This window comes from Coregonus clupeaformis, chromosome 1, assembly GCF_020615455.1.
Source record: "Coregonus clupeaformis isolate EN_2021a chromosome 1, ASM2061545v1, whole genome shotgun sequence".
NCBI lineage: Eukaryota > Metazoa > Chordata > Actinopteri > Salmoniformes > Salmonidae > Coregonus > Coregonus clupeaformis.
The window spans coordinates 90,885,932-90,909,212 of NC_059192.1; the positions used below are offsets into that span (position 1 = coordinate 90,885,932).

At 42.7% G+C, this 23,281-nt stretch overlaps 1 protein-coding gene across 1 annotated transcript in view; it reads right to left on the reverse strand.

Annotated features, from left to right (window-relative positions):
- LOC123491392 (ryanodine receptor 2-like) overlaps window positions 1-18,013 on the reverse strand; it is a 21,090-nt gene extending 3,077 nt beyond the window's left edge. Inside the window, exons 1-6 of the mRNA XM_045221982.1 lie at window positions 17,932-18,013; window positions 7,761-7,969; window positions 6,924-7,089; window positions 5,319-5,451; window positions 4,220-4,334; window positions 3,186-3,204 (exon numbers count right to left, since the gene is read on the reverse strand). Coding sequence (XP_045077917.1) covers window positions 3,186-3,204; window positions 4,220-4,334; window positions 5,319-5,451; window positions 6,924-7,089; window positions 7,761-7,969; window positions 17,932-18,013 — 724 coding nt within the window. The remainder of the gene's footprint in view (window positions 1-3,185; window positions 3,205-4,219; window positions 4,335-5,318; window positions 5,452-6,923; window positions 7,090-7,760; window positions 7,970-17,931) is intronic.
- Between the last annotated feature and the right edge of the window lie 5,268 nt (window positions 18,014-23,281).

The window sequence follows — 23,281 nt, forward strand, 5'->3', positions numbered from 1 at the left end:
GGGTTATAAAGGGTTATATAGGGTTATATAGGGTTATATAGGGTTATATAGGGTTATATACAGCCAGTAGTAGTAGTACTGGGGCTGTGGTGATTGTCAAGCAAATAACTGTCGGCCTCACGGTAATTGACCGTTAATTAACATAAACACATTTAGCATCTCCTGGCTTCCACACATACACTAGTTCATTTAGCAGACGAGATTTACTTATAATTCCGTGGCATTATTTTATATTATTTTATAGTATGAAAAATACAACTGAACAAAGCTGAATAAAATATAAATATTTTCTCCAAACGATTTGAGGGAGTGCGCACATGTGTCTGTTCTGTGTTGAGCGGTTAACAAAGAAACAGGTCCTCCTATATACTTAATTTAGAGTTATTAATGTAACTTTAGTTGTTCTACAAACGTTGGGCTATATGTTTAGATTTTTAATACATTGTAAGGCTGCATGATGAGACTCTAATGATGATTTGAAAAAAGTCGCCTTGAAAGGCATGAGCTCTGCTTTGTTTTTTGCGCAGGCTGTACACACTTCATCAGTCACGCATTCACAATTTGACAAGCACTTGATAATGCCTCGAATTTCACGGCAGCATCCCTTTTGTGTGGCCGTAATGCACCCTAAGAAAATCCATGCCTTTTGCGGCCAGTGGCCGTGTGTAGCGTTCTCCTGAGTGCTGCACGCTCCGAAACACCTCTAACTCACAAGGCTCTCCATCACGTGATCGGGTCTTTCTCACAGGCTACAAGTGAAGACAGACACATCGGGGACGAGGTGCATATTGAAGATATTGGAAGAACTGTCCACATTTACTTTTCGTCAGCCAACAAGATGAGTCGGCCTAACGAACAGCAAAAGCACTAGCCTATGTCAATCTACTATCCCCCATAGTACTAAAGTCGACCTGTTCTATTCTGTGAGATAAATAAATATTCCAAACATAGTCTGGGACAGTTGTGGGATGCGATAGATCCCAAATTAATACAACCACTAGCATCAAAAAACATTTTTTACGCAATGTGGTTGATGCAACAGATCAGAAGTATTTCAATTTTCTTTACGCAACAGATTACAACGTTTCGCTTAAAATGTTGATAAACTATTATTTCTTCACATTATAAGCGCAGCAATGTGCACACGGCAGTAGACTATACGCGCAAATGTTCCATTAGCAGGAAAACACCATTCTCAAAAGTGACCGCAAATGCGATTATGCTTTTTAATGCTTTTATTATAAAGGTGCATTTTTATGGTGAATTTTTTTTCTCCACAAACTTGAAACTCATACGCTGCTTATATACACTAAGGGTAAAACGTTTTAGAACACCTACTCATTCAAGGGTTTTTCTTTATTTGTACTATTTTCTACATTGTAGAATAATAGTGAAGACATCAAAAACTATGAAATAACACATATGGAATCATGTAGTAACCAAAAAAGTGATAAACAAATCAAAATATAATTTATATTTCAGATTCTTCAAAGTAGCCACCCTTTGCCTTGATGACAGCTTTGCACACTCTTGGCATTCTCTCAACCAGCTTCAACTGGAATGCTTTTCCAACAGTCTTGAAGGAGTTCCCACATATGCTGAGCACTTGTTGGCTGCTTTTCCTTCACTCTGCCGTCCGACTCATCCCAAACCATCTCAGTTTGGTTGAGGTCGGGGGATTGTGGAGGCCAGGTCATCTGATGCAGCACTCCATCACTCCATCACTCTCCTTCTTGGTAAAATAGCTTTGCAATTAATTGCAATTCATCTGATCACTCTTCATGACATTCTGGAGTATATGCAAATTGCCATCATCAAAACTGAGGCAGCAGACTTTGTGAAAATTAGTATTTGTGTCATTCTCAAAACTTTTGACCACGACTGTACATGATTCCATATGTGTTATTTCATAGTTTTGATGTCTTATTCTACAATGTAGAAAATAGTAAAAAAATTAAGAAAAACCCTTGAATGAGTAGGTGTTCTAAACCTATTGACCGGTAGTGTATGCCAGTTAGGCTCTACACCTCTTGTAAATTATAAGTTAATTAGAAGTTATTTGGCCACTTTAGTTGTGATCCAAACCTTATTAAAACATATAGGCCTATGGGCTAGGCTACATGAGGTGTGCGACTATGATTTCGAACAAGTCGCAAAAAAAAAGGCATTGTTTCTTATGCAGGGCATCATTCACAAGGGATAATATATCATTCACAAGTGACAGGCTAATATTCTCACCCATCAGACTATACTTGATTTCATCTTTTTATCTTGTCTTTAGATATACTAAATAATATACATTTACATTAACATTTTAGTCATTTAGCAGACGCTCTTATCCAGAGCGACTTACAGTTAGTGAATACATTTTTTTTTTTTTTTTATACTGGCCCCCAGTGGGAATCGAACCCACAACCCTGGCATTGCAAATGCCATGCTCTATCAACTGAGCTACATCCCTGCCGGCCATTCCCTCCCTACCCTGGACGACGCTGGGCCAATTGTGCGCCGCCCATGAGTCTCCCGGTCACGGCCGGCTGCGACAGAGCCTGGATTCGAACCAGGATCTCTAGTGGCACAGTTAGCACTGCGATGCAGTGCCTTAGACCACTGCGCCACTCAGGAGAATATATGTGTGACATTTGTTTTGATTTAGAATGGACCGTTATCATGCACCTGTATCAAAACAGGGGCAGCGGGAAAAAAATACATGTCATCTATGCACTTAAATAGCGAATGGAGGACGCTTTTCCCCGTGGTTTATTTTCATGCGAGCCAGGTAGGCTGTACTCCTGTTGTAAAGAGAAGCAATGAGCTTAATGTTATGAGAAATAAATATAGTAGGCCTAGCCTATAGAAAGCTGATGGGATCCTCCTCTTTTCAGTAGAGGCCATCACTCTGTTTTCTCCTCAATTGCATAGCCTATAGAAATGTTGCACAACATGAGCTCATGGGCTCTCATGAAGTGTTTGATTAGATTTTGTAATACATTTGCATTGATGTCAGAGTGATTAGAGGGACAATAGAGTGCTGACTACCAGGCATTTAGCAAGTTTGGTAGGCTACTAATGACCAGCAGCAGCATCAGAGCTTGGAGAAGCCTAGTTACCGTGACTAAACAGGTCATGTGGAGTTTGACTGCCTTCATGACTCGTGACCGCCGGTGTGGCGGTAATACGGTCACCGAACAGCCCTGAGGAGGACTGGGGAGACGGAGGACACGTGTTTTCATGTATTAAATGTGTAATACATTGGAATTGGCCAATACATTGGAATGACATGATACAGCCCTGAGGAGGACTGGGGAGACGGAGGACACGTGTTTTCATGTATTAAATGTGTAATACATTGGAATTGGCCAATACATTGGAATGACATGATACAGCCCTGAGGAGGACTGGGGAGACGGAGGACACGTGTTTTCATGTATTAAATGTGTAATACATTGGAATTGGCCAATACATTGGAATGACATGATACAGCCCTGAGGAGGACTGGGGAGACGGAGGACACGTGTTTTCATGTATTAAATGTGCAATACATTGGAATTGGCCAATACATTGGAATGACATGTTACAGCCCTGAGGAGGACTGGGGAGACGGAGGACACGTGTTTTCATGTATTAAATGTGTAATACATTGGAATTGGCCAATACATTGGAATGACATGTTACAGCCCTGAGGAGGACTGGGGAGACGGAGGACACTTGGTTTTCATGTATTAAATGTAATACATTGGAATTGGCCAATACATTGGAATGACATGTTACAGCCCTGAGGAGGACTGGGGAGACGGAGGACACTTGGTTTTCATGTATTAAATGTGTAATACATTGGAATTGGCCAATACATTGGAATCACATGATACTTTTTACTGACTATTACACAATGCACTAAAACATGGTTGTATTTAAATGGTCAGTGTTATAATAATAATAATAATAATAATAATAATAATAATAATAATAATAATAATAATAATAATATGCCATTTAGCAGACACTTTTATCCAAAGCGACTTACAGTCATATGCGCATAAATTTTTACGTATGGGTGGTCCCGGGGATCGAACCCACTACCCTGGCGTTACAAGCGCCATGCTCTACCAATTGAACTACAGAGGACCACAGTTATAGTATGGGAAGATATCATACCGGTGATGGGTACATACTTTATCTAGTGTCAAACGGCAACAGAGAAAATCCAACATGTTCTTACAGTGGAGGTCTGCATGAAGAAGTCATAGTCATCCCTGTCAGATAACACCTCCTCTGATACACGGGCTGAAGAGGTACTGCTGGTCAACTCTGGCTTGGTCCTCTTCAACATGAATCTACACACACAGAGAGAGACATAACTACAACCCTGAAAACAACATGAACCTGACACACAGAGAAACAGAGAGAGACAGAGAGAGAGAGAGAGAGGAAGAGAGAGAGAGAGAGAGAGAGAGAGAGAGAGAGAGAGAGAGAGAGAGGGAGAGGGAGAGGGAGAGGGAGAGGGAGAGGGAGAGAGAGAGAGAGAGCAGAGAGAGAGAGAGAGAGAGAGAGAGAGAGAGAGAGAGAGGGAGAGGGAGAGGGAGAGAGGAGAGAGGGAGAGAGGAGAGAGGAGAGAGGGAGAGAGAGAGAGAGAGAGAGAGAGAGAGAGAGAGGGAGAGGGAGAGGGAGAGGGAGAGGGAGAGAGAGAGAGAGAGAGAGAGAGAGAGAGAGAGAGAGGGAGAGAGAGAGAGAGAGAGAGAGAGAGGGAGAGAGCAGAGAGAGAGAGAGAGAGAGAGAGAGAGAGAGAGAGAGAGAGAGAGAGAGAGAGAGAGAGAGAGAGAGAGAGAGAGACAGAGAGAGAGAGAGAGAGAGAGAGAGAGAGAGAGAGAGAGAGAGAGAGAGAGAGAGAGAGAGAGAGAGGAATGGCACTGGGACATCAAAACATACTGACAGCCAAACCCATAAAAAAAAAATCCTAATGAAAAGGAAGAAAAGGAATGGATTAAATTGTACTTCCTGAATTTACTGGAATTGAAATGGAATTGACCCCAAATCTGCCGACAGCAAGAGATGGAGCCTAATGCAGACTATCTGGGCTTAGTAAATTCAACACTGTGCATATATTGTTTATATGTGGTGTTAATATAGCTGAGACATGTTGTAGAACTATAGAAGTGGTATTGAGGCCCGGCATTAGACTCCTCTCCTACTGCGTTGTTTACATATAGCTGTATTACATAGAGACCAAGGAAAGGGGCAGGGAGGTGGTAGACTATAACTAGGACCCAGAGTTTTCCCTGGTCAGGGGAAACCCCTGGTCCTAACTATAATCTACAAACCTCTGCTTTAACTTGGAGGGTTTGTCCTGGTTGTAGTCTTTCTGGTTGTTGAACTGGTCCTTCTCCTGGTCCAGGCTGGAGCCCAGGGTGCTGTGGGCGGACTTCGTCAACACCTGAGGAGGAGAGGAACAAACTGTAACATAGAAACAATACAACTACAAAAGGTACATTGCTTGAAATGTTCCCTCTAATATTTTTCGATAGTGAGCAAATGTCAGGTCTGCTGAGAGCAAACTTGAACTTCCCGCCGCGCTTACTGTGAACACTGTTAAAACAGTCAATGAAGGCGAGTCCAGCTTCAGGTCACAATGTAGGCCTACCATCAACAACAATGGAGAAAATGCATCCCATAACATTTTTAACATGGAAACAGCTGTTCTGTCATTCAGCCTACAGTAGCAGCCAATGTGTGGTGTTCAACGTAGGCCTATATTCCATGAGACTTTTGATAAAAACATGCAGGGCTTGACATTAATTAACCTGTTTATCCACTTGTCCTTCAGACAAGGAGGTGACTGAAAATGTTGTGGTGTTTTATGCAAGAAACCACTTTACAAAATAAAATGCATAATTATTCCCATACCATTATTACAGAGAATCAGAAAATTATGCTACCCTCTGCCTATTGGAGAGAAGGAGAAGAAGGAGAAGGAGAAGGAGAAAGAAGGAGAGAGGAGAAGAAGGAAGGAGAAGGAGAAGGAGAGGAAGAAGGAGAAGGAGAAGGAGAAGGAGAAGGAGGAAGGAGAAGGAGAAGGAGAAGGAGAAAGAGAAGAAGGAGAAGGAAGGAAAGAGAAGGAGAAGAAGAAGGAGAAGGAAGGAAGGAGAAGAAGGAAGGGAGAAGGAAGGAGAAGGAGAAGGAGAAGAAGGAAGGGAGAAGAAGGAAGGAGAAGGAAGAGAGAGGAGAAGGAGAAGGAGAAGGAGAAGGAGGAAGAAGGAGAAGGAGAAGGAGAAGGAAAGGGGAAGGAAGAGGAGAAGGAGAAGGAGGAGGAGAAGGAGAAGGAGAAGGAGAAGGAGAAGGAGAAGGAGAAGGAGAAGGAAGAGAAGGAGAAGGAGAAGGAGGAAGGAGAGAAGGAAGGAGAAGGAAGGAAGGAAGGAGGAGGAAGGAAAAAAGAGGAGAAGGAGAAGGAGAGAGGAGAAGGAGAAGGAGAGGGAGAAGGAGGAGGAGAAGGAGAAGGAGAAGGAAAGGGGAAGGAGAAGGAAGGAAAGAGGAGAAGGAGAAGGAGAAGGAGAAGGAGAAGGAGAGAGAAGGAGAAGGAGAGAGAAGGAGAAGGAAGGAGAAGGAGAGAGGAGAAGGAGAAGGAGAAGAAGGAAGGAGAAGGAGAAGGAGAGAGAGAAGGAGAAGGAGAAGGAAAAGGAAGGAGTGAGGGAGAAGGAGAAGGAGAGAGGAGAAGGAGAAGAAGGAGAAGAAGGAAGGAGAAGGAGGAAGGAGAAGGAGAAGAAGGAAGGAGAAGGAGAAGGAGAAGGAGAAGGAGAAGGAGAAGGAGAAGGAGAAGAGAGAGGAGAAGGAGAAGGAGAAGAGAGAGGAGAAGGAAAGAGCACCTCGAAGTCGGACACGGTCTCAAAGTCGTCCAGGTCTTTCTTAGAGGAGAAGGAGAAGCCCCCCACCAGCTTGCAGCGTCCCGCCAGGTGACTTGGCCAGGACCTCGTTACACTCTATAGGCATGCTGAGGCGATAGAAGGTGATGTCTGGGTTACTGTTCTGGGAGCCGAACGACCTCTGGGTGACCTTGAGACACGGAAAAGTGTCCACGGTGCCGTCCGTCCTCGTGACCTTTTAGAAAGACCAGACGACAAGGGAACAGGGCATTATGAGGCAGCCATTTGGTTGAATAGCCATACCATAGCAGGTCAACATAGGTCTATGGGTATGAGTATAGCGCTAGACAAATCCTTGGATCATATTATTATTAATTATTATTATTATTATTATTATTATTATAGGTTACCAACATAGCACCGGTTTGTGTCAAGAACTGCAACGCTGCTGGGTTTTTCACGCTCAACAGTTTCCCGTGTGTATCAAGAATGGTCCACCACCCAAAGGACATCCAGCCAACTTGACACAACTGTGGGAAGCATTGGAGTCAAGATGGGCCAGCATCCCTGTGGAACGCTTTCGACCCCCCTTGTAGAGTCCATGCCCCCGACGAATTGAGGCTGTTCTGTGGGCAAAAGGGGGGGTGCAACTCAATATTAGGAAGGTGTTCCTAATGATTGGTATCCTCGGTGTAGGTTACCAACATCGGTTGTTTTCAAACATCTTGAAGAACAAATATGCTCAACAACACATATAAAAGGAGGCTTATAAATATAAATAGAGGTTCACTTATCAAACTCCAATACGCCATTACACCAGGGGGAGCAGGGACAAGCTCAAGGACAGTCCTGGCAACCTAATGTTAAGGCAACGGGGCTAAACTGGCTGTGGACTTGGACTCTCACCTCAATGTGTTCATGCTGTGGAGGTACAGGGATGAACTGAGACAGCCTCTTGCTGAGCCACATGGTGAGGTCTCTGTTCATGTTGACAGCGAAGGGTTCGTAGCCCTCCTGCAGGCCACAGATAGTGAAGTACTTCAGCGTGCTCACGTCTTTACCAAAGTTCATCCTGCCGACCTGGCACACACCCAGGCTGCACACTGGGATGAAACCTACAGAGAGGGCAGAGAATGGGCATTGTTATGTTAGCCAGAACGGCCCATAGGGCAGGAGCCAGAACGGCCCATAGGGCAGGAGCCAGAACGGCCCATAGGGCAGGAGCCAGAACGGCCCATAGGGCAGGAGCCAGAACGGCCCATAGGGCAGGAGCCAGAACGGCCCATAGGGCAGGAGCCAGAACGGCCAATAGGGCAGGAGCCAGAACGGCCCATAGGGCAGGAGCCAGAACGGCCCATAGGGCAGGAGCCAGAACGGCCCATAGGGCAGGAGCCTAGCCACCCTAATTGGGGAGGACAGGCTTGTGTTAATGACTGGAGCGGAATCAGTGGAATGGTATCAAATGCATCAAACACATGGTTTCCATGGTTTCCAGGTGTTTGATGCCATTCCATTTGCTCCGTTCCAGCCGTTATTATGAGCCGTCCTCCCCTCAGCAGCCTCCACTGGTCTACAGGTCCTACTTACTGCTACAGTGACCATCACTTGGAATGTGTTCTTATCTCATTCTAACCAGTAGGTAACACTAACATCAATGTGTTCTTATCTCATTCTAACCAGTAGGTAACACTAACATCAATGTGTTCTTATCTCATTCTAACCAGTAGGTAACACTAACATCAATGTGTTCTTATCTCATTCTAACCAGTAGGTAACACTAACATCAATGTGTTCTTATCTCATTCTAACCAGTAGGTAACACTAACATCAATGTGTTCTTATCTCATTCTAACCAGTAGGTAACACTAACATCAATGTGTTCTTATCTCATTCTAACCAGTAGGTAACACTAACATCAATGTGTTCTTATCTCATTCTAACCAGTAGGTAACACTAACATCAATGTGTTCTTATCTCATTCTAACCAGTAGGTAACACTAACATCAATGTGTTCTTATCTCATTCTAACCAGTAGGTAACACTAACATCAATGTGTTCTTATCTCATTCTAACCAGTAGGTAACACTAACATCAACGTGTTCTTATCTCATTCTAACCAGTAGGTAACACTAACAACGTGTTCTTATCTCATTCTAACCAGTAGGTAACACTAACATCAAAGTGTTCTTATCTCATTCTAACCAGTAGGTAACACTAACATCAACGTGTTCTTATCTCATTCTAACCAGTAGGTAACACTAACATCAAAGTGTTCTTATCTCATTCTAACCAGTAGGTAACACTAACATCAATGTGTTCTTATCTCATTCTAACCAGTAGGTAACACTAACATCAACGTGTTCTTATCTCATTCTAACCAGTAGGTAACACTAACAACGTGTTCTTATCTCATTCTAACCAGTAGGATAACATCAATACGTGTTCTTATCTCCATTCTAACCAGTAGGTAACACTAACATCAAAGTGTTCTTATCTCATTCTAACCAGTAGGTAACACTAACATCAATGTGTTCTTATCTCATTCTAACCAGTAGGTAACACTAACATCAATGTGTTCTTATCTCATTCTAACCAGTAGGTAACACTAACATCAACGTGTTCTTATCTCATTCTAACCAGTAGGTAACACTAACATCAATGTGTTCTTATCTCATTCTAACCAGTAGGTAACACTAACATCAACGTGTTCTTATCTCATTCTAACCAGTAGGTAACACTAACATCAATGTGTTCTTATCTCATTCTAACCAGTAGGTAACACTAACATCAACGTGTTCTTATCTCATTCTAACCAGTAGGTAACACTAACATCAACGTGTTCTTATCTCATTCTAACCAGTAGGTAACACTAACATCAACGTGTTCTTATCTCATTCTAACCAGTAGGTAACACTAACATCAATGTGTTCTTATCTCATTCTAACCAGTAGGTAACACTAACATCAATGTGTTCTTATCTCATTCTAACCAGTAGGTAACACTAACATCAACGTGTTCTTATCTCATTCTAACCAGTAGGTAACACTAACATCAAAGTGTTCTTATCTCATTCTAACCAGTAGGTAACACTAACATCAACGTGTTCTTATCTCATTCTAACCAGTAGGTAACACTAACATCAACGTGTTCTTATCTCATTCTAACCAGTAGGTAACACTAACATCAACGTGTTCTTATCTCATTCTAACCAGTAGGTAACACTAACATCAACGTGTTCTTATCTCATTCTAACCGAGTAGGTAACACTAACATCAACGTGTTCTTATCTCATTCTAACCAGTAGGTAACACTAACATCAACGTGTTCTTATCTCATTCTAACCAGTAGGTAACACTAACATCAATGTGTTCTTATCTCATTCTAACCAGTAGGTAACACTAACATCAATGTGTTCTTATCTCATTCTAACCAGTAGGTAACACTAACATCAATGTGTTCTTATCTCATTCTAACCAGTAGGTAACACTAACATCAATGTGTTCTTATCTCATTCTAACCAGTAGGTAACACTAACATCAATGTGTTCTTATCTCATTCTAACCAGTAGGTAACACTAACATCAAAGTGTTCTTATCTCATTCTAACCAGTAGGTAACACTAACATCAATGTGTTCTTATCTCATTCTAACCAGTAGGTAACACTAACATCAACGTGTTCTTATCTCATTCTAACCAGTATGTAACACTAACATCAACGTGTTCTTATCTCATTCTAACCAGTAGGTAACACTAACATCAAAGTGTTCTTATCTCATTCTAACCAGTAGGTAACACTAACATCAATGTGTTCTTATCTCATTCTAACCAGTAGGTAACACTAACATCAACGTGTTCTTATCTCATTCTAACCAGTAGGTAACACTAACATCAACGTGTTCTTATCTCATTCTAACCAGTAGGTAACACTAACATCAACGTGTTCTTATCTCATTCTAACCAGTAGGTAACACTAACATCAACGTGTTCTTATCTCATTCTAACCAGTAGGTAACACTAACATCAACGTGTTCTTATCTCATTCTAACCAGTAGGTAACACTAACATCAACGTGTTCTTATCTCATTCTAACCAGTAGGTAACACTAACATCAATGTGTTCTTATCTCATTCTAACCAGTAGGTAACACTAACATCAAAGTGTTCTTATCTCATTCTAACCAGTAGGTAACACTAACATCAAAGTGTTCTTATCTCATTCTAACCAGTAGGTAACACTAACATCAATGTGTTCTTATCTCATTCTAACCAGTAGGTAACACTAACATCAATGTGTTCTTATCTCATTCTAACCAGTAGGTAACACTAACATCAATGTGTTCTTATCTCATTCTAACCAGTAGGTAACACTAACATCAATGTGTTCTTATCTCATTCTAACCAGTAGGTAACACTAACATCAATGTGTTCTTATCTCATTCTAACCAGTAGGTAACACTAACATCAATGTGTTCTTATCTCATTCTAACCAGTAGGTAACACTAACATCAAAGTGTTCTTATCTCATTCTAACCAGTAGGTAACACTAACATCAATGTGTTCTTATCTCATTCCTAACCAGTAGGTAACACTAACATCAATGTGTTCTTATCTCATTCTAACCAGTAGGTAACACTAACATCAATGTGTTCTTATCTCATTCTAACCAGTAGGTAACACTAACATCAATGTGTTCTTATCTCATTCTAACCAGTAGGTAACACTAACATCAATGTGTTCTTATCTCATTCTAACCAGTAGGTAACACTAACATCAATGTGTTCTTATCTCATTCTAACCAGTAGGTAACACTAACATCAATGTGTTCTTATCTCATTCTAACCAGTAGGTAACACTAACATCAATGTGTTCTTATCTCATTCTAACCAGTAGGTAACACTAACATCAATGTGTTCTTATCTCATTCTAACCAGTAGGTAACACTAACATCAAAGTGTTCTTATCTCATTCTAACCAGTAGGTAACACTAACATCAATGTGTTCTTATCTCATTCTAACCAGTAGGTAACACTAACATCAATGTGTTCTTATCTCATTCTAACCAGTAGGTAACACTAACATCAATGTGTTCTTATCTCATTCTAACCAGTAGGTAACACTAACATCAATGTGTTCTTATCTCATTCTAACCAGTAGGTAACACTAACATCAATGTGTTCTTATCTCATTCTAACCAGTAGGTAACACTAACATCAATGTGTTCTTATCTCATTCTAACCAGTAGGTAACACTAACATCAATGTGTTCTTATCTCATTCTAACCAGTAGGTAACACTAACATCAATGTGTTCTTATCTCATTCTAACCAGTAGGTAACACTAACATTACATTTACATTTTACATTTTAGTCATTTAGCAGACGCTCTTATCCAGAGCGACTTACATGAGCAATTAGGGTTAAGTGCCTTGCTTAAGGGCACATCAACTGATTTTTCACCTAGTCGGCTCGGGGATTAGAACCAGCAACCTTTCGGTTACTGGCACAACGCTCTTAACCACTAAGCTACCTGCCGCCCAATGTGTTCTTATCTCATTCTAACCAGTAGGTAACACTAACATCAATGTGTTCTTATCATATTCTAACCAGTAGGTTTTTCCCCCCTCATCATTCTACACAATACCCAATAATGACTAAGCAAAAACAGGTTTACAGAAATGTTTGCTAATAAAAATAATAAGTGAAATATCTCATTTACGTAAGTATTCAGACCCCTTTACTCAGTACTTTGTTGAAGCACCTTTGGCAGCGATTACAGCCTTGAGTCTTCTTGGGTATGATGCTACAAGCTTGGCACACCTTTTATTTGGAGAGTTTCTCCCATTATTCTCTGCAGATCCTCAAGCTCTGTCAGGTTGGATGGGGAGCGTTGCTGCACAGCTATTTTCAGGTCTCTCAAGAGATGTTCGATCGGGTTCAAGTCCAGGCTCTGGCTGGGCCACTCAAGGACATTCAGAGACTTGTCCCGGCCACTCCTGGAGTTGTCTTTGCTGTGTGCTTAGGGTCGTTGTCCTGTTGGAAGGTGAACCTTCGCCCCAGTCTGAGGACCTGAGCGCTCTGGAGCAGGTTTTCATCAAGGATCTCTCTGTACTTTGCTCCGTTCATCTTTGCCTCAATCCTGACTAGTCTCCCAGTCCCTGCCGCTGAAAAACATCCCCACAGCGTGATGCTGCCACCACCATGCTTCACCGTAGAGATGGTGCCAGGTTTCCTCCAGAGTTCAATCTTGGTTTCATCAGACCAGAAAATCTTGTTTCTCATGGTCTGAGAGTCTTTAGGTGCCTTTTGGCAAACTCCAAGTGGGCTGTCATGTGCCTTTTACTGAGGAGGGGCTTCTGTCTGGCCACTCTACCATAAAGGCCTGATTGGTGGAGTGCTGCAGAGATGGTTGTCCTTCTGGAAAGTTCCCCATCTCCACAGAGGAACTCTAGAGCTCTCAGAGTGACCATTGGGTTCTTGGTCACCTCCTGACCAAGGCCCTTCTCCCCGATTGCTCAGTTTGGCCGGGCGGCCAGCTCTAGGAAGATTCTTGGTGGTTCCAAACTTCTTCCATTTAAAATGATGGAGGCCACTGTGTTCTTGGGGATCTTCAATGCTGCAGAAATGTTTTGGTACCCTTCCCCAGATCTGTGCCTCGACACAATCCAGTCTCTGAGATCTACGGAAAATTCCTTCGACCTCATGGCTTGGTTTTTGCTATGACATGCACTGTCAACTGTGAGACCTTATATAGACAGCTGTGTGCCTTTCCAAATCATTTCCAATCAATTTAATTTACCACAGTTGGACTCCAATCAAGTTGTAGAAACATCTCAAGGATGATCAATGGAAACAGGATGCATCTGAGCTCAATTTCTAGTCTCATAGCAAATGGTCTGAATACTTACGTTAATAAGGTATTTCTGATGTTAATTTTTTATAGATTTGCAAACAAAAACAACAACTGTTTTTGCTTTGTCATTATGGGGTATTGTGTGTAGATTGATGAGGAAAACATTTAATTTAATCCATTTTAGAATAAGGCTGAAACGTAAAAAGTCAAGGGGTCTGAATCCTTTCTGAATGCACTGTATGCACATTTTACGGACACGGTATATTATATATATATAAAAAAAATATATATATATATATATATATATATATATATATATATATATATATATATATATATATATTACATTAGTTATCTTGTTGTTGATGGTCCCATCCTTCAGCTCCATTCAACCCCTCCCATCTATCTCTTAACACCATCCATATTGGATTTCTATTTGCCATATATTTTTTTAACTGTGCTGTGATGTTTCACAAAAGTTCTGAACCTTTCTATTCTCATTGTTTCTACAGATTGTGAATTAAAGATAAACATTTTTTCTAAAAGTATTATTATATTAATTGATCGATTGACTATGACTTTTCAAATCACCCAGTAGTGCTATCTACAGGGTTAGCTCCAGGTAAATAGTGCAATTCTTCAGCCATTCCTGGACCTGTGACCAAAAACAAGCTACATATGGACAGTACCAACCCCCCCAAAAAAAATATCTAATGACTCTGTCTCTTCGCAGCAAAATCCGCAGAGCTGGGAAGGTTGTATCCCCATACCAATAACATTATATTGGTTGAAAGAACTTTGTATAATAATGTAAATTTTAAAAATGATACGTTTGGAATCCGGCGTCGTTTTGCGTATCAGTTCATAAACCAAGTGCCATGGAATCGGTACATCAAAAATCTCTTCCTGACTTTTTTTCAATCTATATGGCACAGCTGTACATTTTTTGGTCCTTAAATGAAACTGGTGTCGTGGAAATTCGACACAGGGACACTCGAAGTCAATCTTAAATGAATCATTGTTTATTATCAGCGCGCTGGAGAGGTTCCAACCAACTCAATGCACCAAGCACACATGTCGATCAGGAGCTTATATACTTACACAGAAAGTTATATTTGCATGATTTAGCTTATTCATTATTCATAATTAATTAATTAATGTGACCGACCAATATTAGTTCATGCATGTGACAGACCAATTCCTCACAAGGATTATTCTCTTCAAGCTGAGACCTTGAAACTGAGATATCTTTCTCAAAAGACGGTTCTGGGCGTACTGCCAAATGACAGATACTGATAGTGAGGATTTCTCCCAGGCACTTACATGAACACAGAAATTGGTTATTAGAAAAGTACAACCATAAAAATGTCCATCACACTGGTATACTTTTTTTTATTTATTAAAATTGTCTTTAACCAAGTTTGGTCTTTAATGCAGGGCCGACAGACAAGTTACCCACTTTTCCCCCTTCCACTTGCCTCTTCCATTTCTGCTTACTGCTGACCTGCTGTCATTAAGACAGGTGGAGCCTCATTCACTGCCTCCTCTACTCTCCCTGGACACTCATAACCTGCTGTAGGGGAGAATACCACACCTCTACTCTCCTGGACACTCATAACCTGCTGTATGGGAGAATACCACACCTCTACTCTCCCTGGACACTCATAACCTGCTGTATGGGAGAATACCACACCTCTACTCTCCCTGGACACTCATAACCTGCTGGTATAGAGGTCCTTGATGTACTGGGCCGTACGCACTACCCTCTGTAGCGCCTTGTGGTCAGATGCCAAGCAGTTGCCATGCCAAGCGGTGATGCAGCCAGTCAATATTCTCTCAATGGTGCAGCTGTATAACTTTTTTGAGGATCAGAAGGCCCATGACAAATCTTTTCTGAGGGTTGAAATTCTTCATCACTGTGTTGGTGTGTGTGGACCATGTTAATTCCTTAGTGATGTTGACACCAAGGAACCTGAAACTCTCGACGTGCTTGACCCCCCCATTAGAGATTGTGTCATCTGTGGATCTCTTGGGGCGGTATGCGAATTCGAGTGAGCCTAGGGTGTCTGGGATGATGGTGTTGATGTGAGCCGTGACCAGCCTTTCAAAGAATTTCATGGCTACAGATGTGAGTGCTACGGGGCGATACTCATTTAGACAGGTTACCTTTTGCATTCTTGGGCACAGAGACTATAGTGGTCTGCTTGAAACATTTAGGTATTACAGACAGGTTGAGGGAGAGGTTGAAAATGTCAGTGAAGACACTTGCCATCTGGTCAGCGCATGCTCTGAGTACGCATCCTGGTAATCCATCTTGTGGAGTGTTAACCTGTTTAAAAGTCTTACATCAGCTACGGAGAGCGAAATTACACATTCACCTGGAACAGCTGGTCATCTAATGTATGGTTCAGTGTTGCTTGCATCGAAGCGAGCATAGAAGGAATTTAGCTCGTCTGGTAGGCTTGTGTCACTGGGCAGCTCGCGGCTGTGATTCCCTTTGTAATCCGTGATATTTTGCAAGCCCTGCCACATCCGACGAGCGTCAGAGCCGGTGTAGTACGATTCAATCTTAGTCCTGTATTGACGCTTTGCCTGTTTGATGGTTCGTCGGAGGTCGTAGCGGGATTTCTTATAAGCGTCCAGGTTAGAGTCCCGCTCCTTGAAAGCGGCAGCTCTAGCCTTTAGCTCAGTGCGGATGTTGCCTATAATCCATGGCTTTTGGTTGGGATATGTACGCACGGTCACTGTGGGGGACGACATTGTCAATGCACTTATTAATGAAGCCGGTGACTGATGTGGTGTACTCCTCAATGCCATCGGATGAATCCTGGAACATGTTCCAGTCTGTGCTAGCAAAACAGTCCTGTAGCTTAGCATCTGCGTCATCTGACCACTTCGTATTGAGCGAGTCACTGGTGCTTCCTGCTTTAGTTTTTGCTTGTAAGCAGGAATCAGGAGGATAGAGTTGTGGTCAGATTTGCCAAACTGAGGGAGAGCCTTGTATCCAGGAGATCTAGAAATATGTTGGCTCTAGTTGCACAGGTGACATGCTGGTAAAAATGAGTTAAAACGGATTTCCGTTTCCCTGTATTAAAATCACAGGCCACGAGAAGCGCCGCCTCTGGGTTTGCATATTCTTGTTTTCTTATGGCCTTATACAACTCGTTGAGTGTGGTCTTCGTGCCAGCTTCGGTTTGTGGTGGTAAATAGACAGGCCACGAAAAATATACACTGAGTATACCAAACATTAGGACCCCCCCCACACCCCCCGCCTTTACCCTCAGAACAGCATCAATTCGTCAGGGCATGGACTCTACAAGGTGTCAAAAGCGTTCCACAGGGATGCTGGCCCATGTTGACTCCAATGCTTCCCACAGTTGTGTCAAGTTAGCTGGATGTCCTTTGGGTGGTGGACCATTCTTGATACACACACAGGACACTGTTGAGCATGAAAAACCCAGCAGCGTTGCAGTTCTTGACTCAAACCGGTGTGCCTGGCTCCTACTACCATACCCTGTTCAATACCCTGTACAAAGGCACTTCAATATTTAGTCTTACCCATTCACCCTCTGAATGGCACACATACACAACCCATGTCTCAATTGTCTCAAGGGTTAAAAAACCCTTCTTTAACCTGACTCCTCCCCTTCATCTACACTGATTGAAGTGGATTTAACAAGTGACATCAATAAGGGATCATAGCGTTTCACCTGGATTCACCTGGTCAGTCTATGGCATGGAAAGAGCAGGTGTTCATAACGTTTTTGTATACTCAGTGTAGATGAAAACTCTCTTGGTAAATAGTAGGGTCTATAGCTTATCTTCTGGTATTAGATACACCTTCCCCCTACCTTACCCGAGGCCACGAACCGTCGTGACGATGCATAGAAAAGGCGGCGAGATGTATACACATCCATGTCCTTGTTCAGCCACGACTCAGAGAAACGTAGAATATTACAGTTCTACGATAGGATAGTCTCCAACGGAGATCATCCAGTTTGTTGTCCAGTGACTGTACATTCGCCAACCGCCACGTTCGCCGAACCGCCAACCGCTTTGGTTTAATTCCGTTTGGTTTTAGACTTCATCAGCAAAGTGACACGAAAGCTCTCGAGGCAAAACCTCTCCGCTCCTCTAACCCATAGGGTGGGGTAGTGAGGTTACATATAGGGCAGACATGGACCACAGGGGTAGGTAGGATAGTCAATTTGAGTAGCAGTTCACACTGACCTTCCCAAACCTCAAAGTCTTTGAAGGCCAGTTCGGACCCTGAGTCGTCCAGGAGCACCTCTCCATTGTGGGTGAACATCATGGTGTGTTCTGTTCAGATCGACCATACAGCCCACCACGTCACCTGGGCTCCACGACCTGCCGAAGTGCTCGTTACCCTGGTGCCACAGATGGGCCTGAAACACAGACAGGTAGATAAGTTTAAACTACACACACACCTAGATATGTTTAAACACACACACCTAGATATGTTTAAACACACACACCTAGATATGTTTAAACACACACACCTAGATATGTTTAAACACACACACGCCTAGATATGTTTAAACACACACACCTAGATATGTTAAAACACACACGCCTAGATATGTTTAAAAACACACACGCCTAGATATGTTTAAAAACACACACGCCTAGATATGTTTAAAAACACACACACACCTAGATATGTTTAAACACACACACCTAGATATGTTAAAACACCAACGCCTAGATATGTTAAAAACACACACACACAGGCATACAATCAGTGCCTAGTGAAAGTCTACACCACCCGTGCACAGTCTTCACGTTTTCCTGCCTTAAAATGTACGGTAATCTAAAAAGGGACTACATTTGATATATTTTCCTACAGATCTACACAGCCTAAGACGTCTTGATAGCGTATGTCTTTACACCCCAGAGTTAACACTTGGTGGAAGCAACTTTGGCAGCTGTCAATCATTTTCAAAAAGATTCTACCAACTTTGCACAACTCGTAGGGCAACAACATATCCTTTGTTTTAGTCCAAAATGCTCAATCTCAGTAAATTAGGTTGGGAATCACTGATGGACAGCATACACACACACACACACACACACACACACACACACACACACACAGACACACACACACGTAGGGTTCTATTTTCGTGTCAAAAGCACGTCAGTTTGCAATTTTGTCATGCAAAAAGTTTATCTAATTTAATTGTCTAACATCATCTCGCTTAATGAGGTGGGAGGGGTGAACATATTAGAGGTGTGTCCTTAAAAACAACGCTGTAACCAATTTCAACGAGGGATATTTAAGACTGACCAAAAACTGGTCTTAGCAGTAACACAGATGGTTACAGCATTGATTTAGCCAGCGCAGCCTTATTAGTGCCTTCGGAAAGTATTCAGACCCCCTTTGACTTTTTCCACATTTTGTTACGTTACAGCCTTATTCTAAAATTCATTAAATAAATAAAAATCCTCAGTAATCTACACACAATACCCCATAATGACAAAAGCAAAAACTGAAATACCTTATTTACATAAGTATTCAGACCCTTTGCTATGAGACTCGAAAATGAGCTCAGGTGCATCCTGTTTCCTTTGATCATCCTTGAGATGTTTCTACAACTTGATTGGAGTCCACCTGTGGTAAATTCAATTGATTGGACATGATTTGGAAAGGCACACAGCTGTCTATATAAGGTCCCACAGTTGACAGTGCATGTCAGAGCAAAAACCAAGCCATGAGGTCGAAGGAATTGTCCGTAGAGCTCCGAGACAGGATTGTGTCGAGGCACAGATCTAGGGAAGGGTACCAAAAAATGTGTTCAGCATTGAAGGTCCCCAAGAACACAAGTGGCCTCTTAAATAGAAGAAGTTTGGAACCACCAACACTCTTCCTAGAGCTGGCCGCCCGGCCAAACTGAGCAATCGGGGGAGAGGGGCCTTGCAAGAACCCGATGGTCACTCTGACAGAGCTCCAGAGTTCCTCTGTGGAGATGGGAGAACCTTCCAGAAGGACAACCATCTCTGCAGCACTCCACCAATCAGGCCTTTATGGTAGAGTGGCCAGACAGAAGCAACTCCTCAGTAAAAGGCAAATGACAGCCTCCCCCTCTCCCTCTCTCTCTCTCCCCCTCTCTCTCTCCCCTCCCTCACTGTCTCTCTCTCTCTCTGCACCCCCCCTCCCTCCCTCCCTCTGCCTCCCCCTCCCGTTCTCTCTCTCTGTCTCCCCCTCTCCCTCTCCCTCTCCCTCTCTCTCTCTCTCTGTCTCTCCCTCTCCCTCTCTCTCTCTCTGCCTCCCCCCTCTCCCTCTCTCTCAATCTCCCCCTGCACCCCCTCCCTCTCTGCCCCCTTCCTCTCTCTGCCTCCTCCCTCTCCCCTCTCTCTCTCTCCGTCTCTGCCCCCTCTCACTCCCCCGCTATAGTTCCATGGAGAGTCCTTGATTCCTCAATCAGCCAACGCATTCAGTCTATTTCCAGCCCCACAGTGTACTGGCTCCCCTTCCATGACGTCCCACACACTCTCAGCGTCCTCTCAGAGAACTAGCTCCCCCCTCTCCACCTGATTCTGGATGTGTCCCAAATGGCCTCCTATTCCCTCTATAGCGCACTATGTTTGACCACCACCCTTATGGGCTCCGATCAAAAAATAGTGCACCACATAGGGGATAGGGTGCCATTTGGTTGGCACACATAGATGTGATGTGAGTCACTCAGGGCCTCGTCATCCTCTGCCCGCTGAGAGAGAGCAGGGAAGTCCAATGAATGGGCTGCTGCACAGTCACTATGGGAGCTCTTTCTAAAGCCCAGTGACAAAAAATGCTCTTATGCACAATTTATCTCTAAATGGTTAAACTGGTGAGAAATACACTGAGTGTATTAAACATTCGGAACACCTTCCTAATATTGAGTTGCACCCCCCCCCTGTTGCCCTCAGAACAGCCTCAATTCATTGGGTCATGGACTCTACAAGGTGCCGAAAGCGTTCCACAGGGATGCTGGCCCATGTTGACTCCCATTGCTTCCCATAGTTGTGTCAAGTTGGCTGGATGTCCTTTGGGTGGTGGGCCATTCTTGATACACACGGGAAACTGTTGAGCGTGAAAAACCCCAGAAGTGTTGCAGTTCTTGACACAAACCGGTGCGCCTGGCACCTACTACCATACCCCGTTAAAAGGCACTTTAATATTTTGTCTTGCCCATTCACCCTCTGACACATGTAGTGACTGGGTGTATTGATACCCCATCCAAAGTGTAATGAATAACTTCACCATGCTCAAAGGGATATTCCAATGTCTGCTTTTTTTATTTTTACCCATCTACCAATAGGTGCCCTTCTTTGTGAGGCATTGGAAAGCCTCCCTGGTTTATGTGGTTGAATCTGTGTTTAAAATTCACTGCTCGACTGATAATTGTATGCGTGAGGTACAGAGATGACGTAATCATTCATAAATCATGTTAAACACTATTATTGCACACAGAGTGAGTCCATGCAACTTATTATATGACTTGTTAAGCACATTTCTACTCCTGAACTTACAGTGGGGGAAAAAGTATTTAGTCAGCCACCAATTGTGCAAGCTGGGCAACACGGACTTTCAACTCCCTCCAAAGATTTTCTATGGGGTTGAGATCTGGAGACTGGCTAGGCCACTCCAGGACCTTGAAATGCTTCTTACGAAGCCACTCCTTCGTTGCCCGGGCGGTGTGTTTGGGATCATTGTCATGCTGAAAGACCCAGCCATGTTTCATCTTCAATGCCCTTGCTGATGGAAGGAGGTTTTCACTAAAAATCTCACGATACATGGCCCCATTCATTCTTTCCTTTACACGGATCAGTCGTCCTGGTCCCTTTGCAGAAAAACAGTCCCAAAGCATGATGTTTCCACCCCCATGCTTCACAGTAGGTATGGTGTTCTTTGGATGCAACAAAGGATACTTTGTCCTCCAAACACGATGAGTTGAGCTTTTACCAAAAAGTTATATTTTGGTTTCATCTGACCATATGACATTCTCCCAATCCTCTTCTGGATCATCCAAATGCACTCTAGCAAACTTCAGACGGGCCTGGACATGTACTGGCTTAAGCAGGGGGACACGTCTGCCACTGCAGGATTTGAGTCCCTGGCGGCGTAGTGTGTTACTGATGGTAGGCTTTGTTACTTTGGTCCCAGCTCTCTGCAGGTCATTCACTAGGTCCCCCCGTGTGGTTATGGGATTTTTGCTCACCGTTCTTGTGATCATTTTGACCCCCACGGGGTGAGATCTTCGCGTGGCACCCCAGATCGAGGGAGATTATCAGTGGTCTTGTATGTCTTCCATTTCCTAATAATTGCTCCCACAGTTGATTTCTTCAAACCAAGCTGCTTACCTATTGCAGATTCAGTCTTCCCAGCCTGGTGCAGGTCTTCAATTTTGTTTCTGGTGTCCTTTGACAGCTCTTTGGTCTTGGCCATAGTGGAGTTTGGAGTGTGACTGTTTGAGGTTGTGGACAGGTGTCTTTTATACTGATAACAAGTTCAAACAGGTGCCATTAATACAGGTAACGAGTGGAGGACAGAGGAGCCTCTTAAAGAAGAAGTTACAGGTCTGTGAGAGCCAGAAATCTTGCTTGTTTGTAGGTGACCAAATACTTATTTTCCACCATAATTTGCAAATAAAATCATTAAAAATCCTACAATGTGATTTTCTGGGAAGAAAATTCTCAATTTGTCTGTCATAGTTGACGTGTACCTATGATGAAAATTACAGACCTCTCTCATCTTTTTAAGTGGGAGAACTTGCACAATTGGTGGCTGACTAAATACTTTTTTCCCCACTGTATGTAGGCTTGAATACTTATTGACTCAAGTCATTTCAGCTTTTCATTTTTAATTAATTTGTAAGAAATTCTAAAAACATAATTCCACTTCTACATTATGGGGTATTGTGTGTAGGCCAGTGACACAAAATCTCAATTTAACCCATTTTAAATCAGGCTGTAACACAACAGAATGTGTTAAAAGTCAAGGGGTGTGAATCCTTTCTGAAGGCACTGTATATGTGTACAGTACATTTTATGTTTCTGTTTTCAATATATCACAAACTGTTTCTGCATATTGGTTATTGATTTGGACACATTAAAGCTGTGTTTTGACATTGGGCTATTTATCAACATGAAGCTGTGACATCATCATTTTCATCTTATGTTTTAGGAATATAAACTGAACCAATGGTATTGTCCTTAATCCGGTAAAAACTGCTGAATGAGTCCAAAAAACGTGCTGTGATTGATTTATTGTGATGATACACCTGAAATCCCCAAATCAGGTTTGCCATGCCTACTGAGAGAATAACAGCCTGAAGCATATCTATAACTGAACTAAACACCATATAGATTATCACGGAAACTAGGTATGAACAATTTCCTAGAAGTTGCCAACAGGAAATAGCAAAATTCTAGGAAGTCTAGGAAGGATGAAAGGCCTTCTGGGTAAATAAGGTACTCTGAAAGTACTGTGGACACATTTGAAAGTCTACAGGTTGTAGACTTCTTCTACATGTTGAAACATTTCCTTTAATAAACCTCAATTAACGATAATCAATAAAAA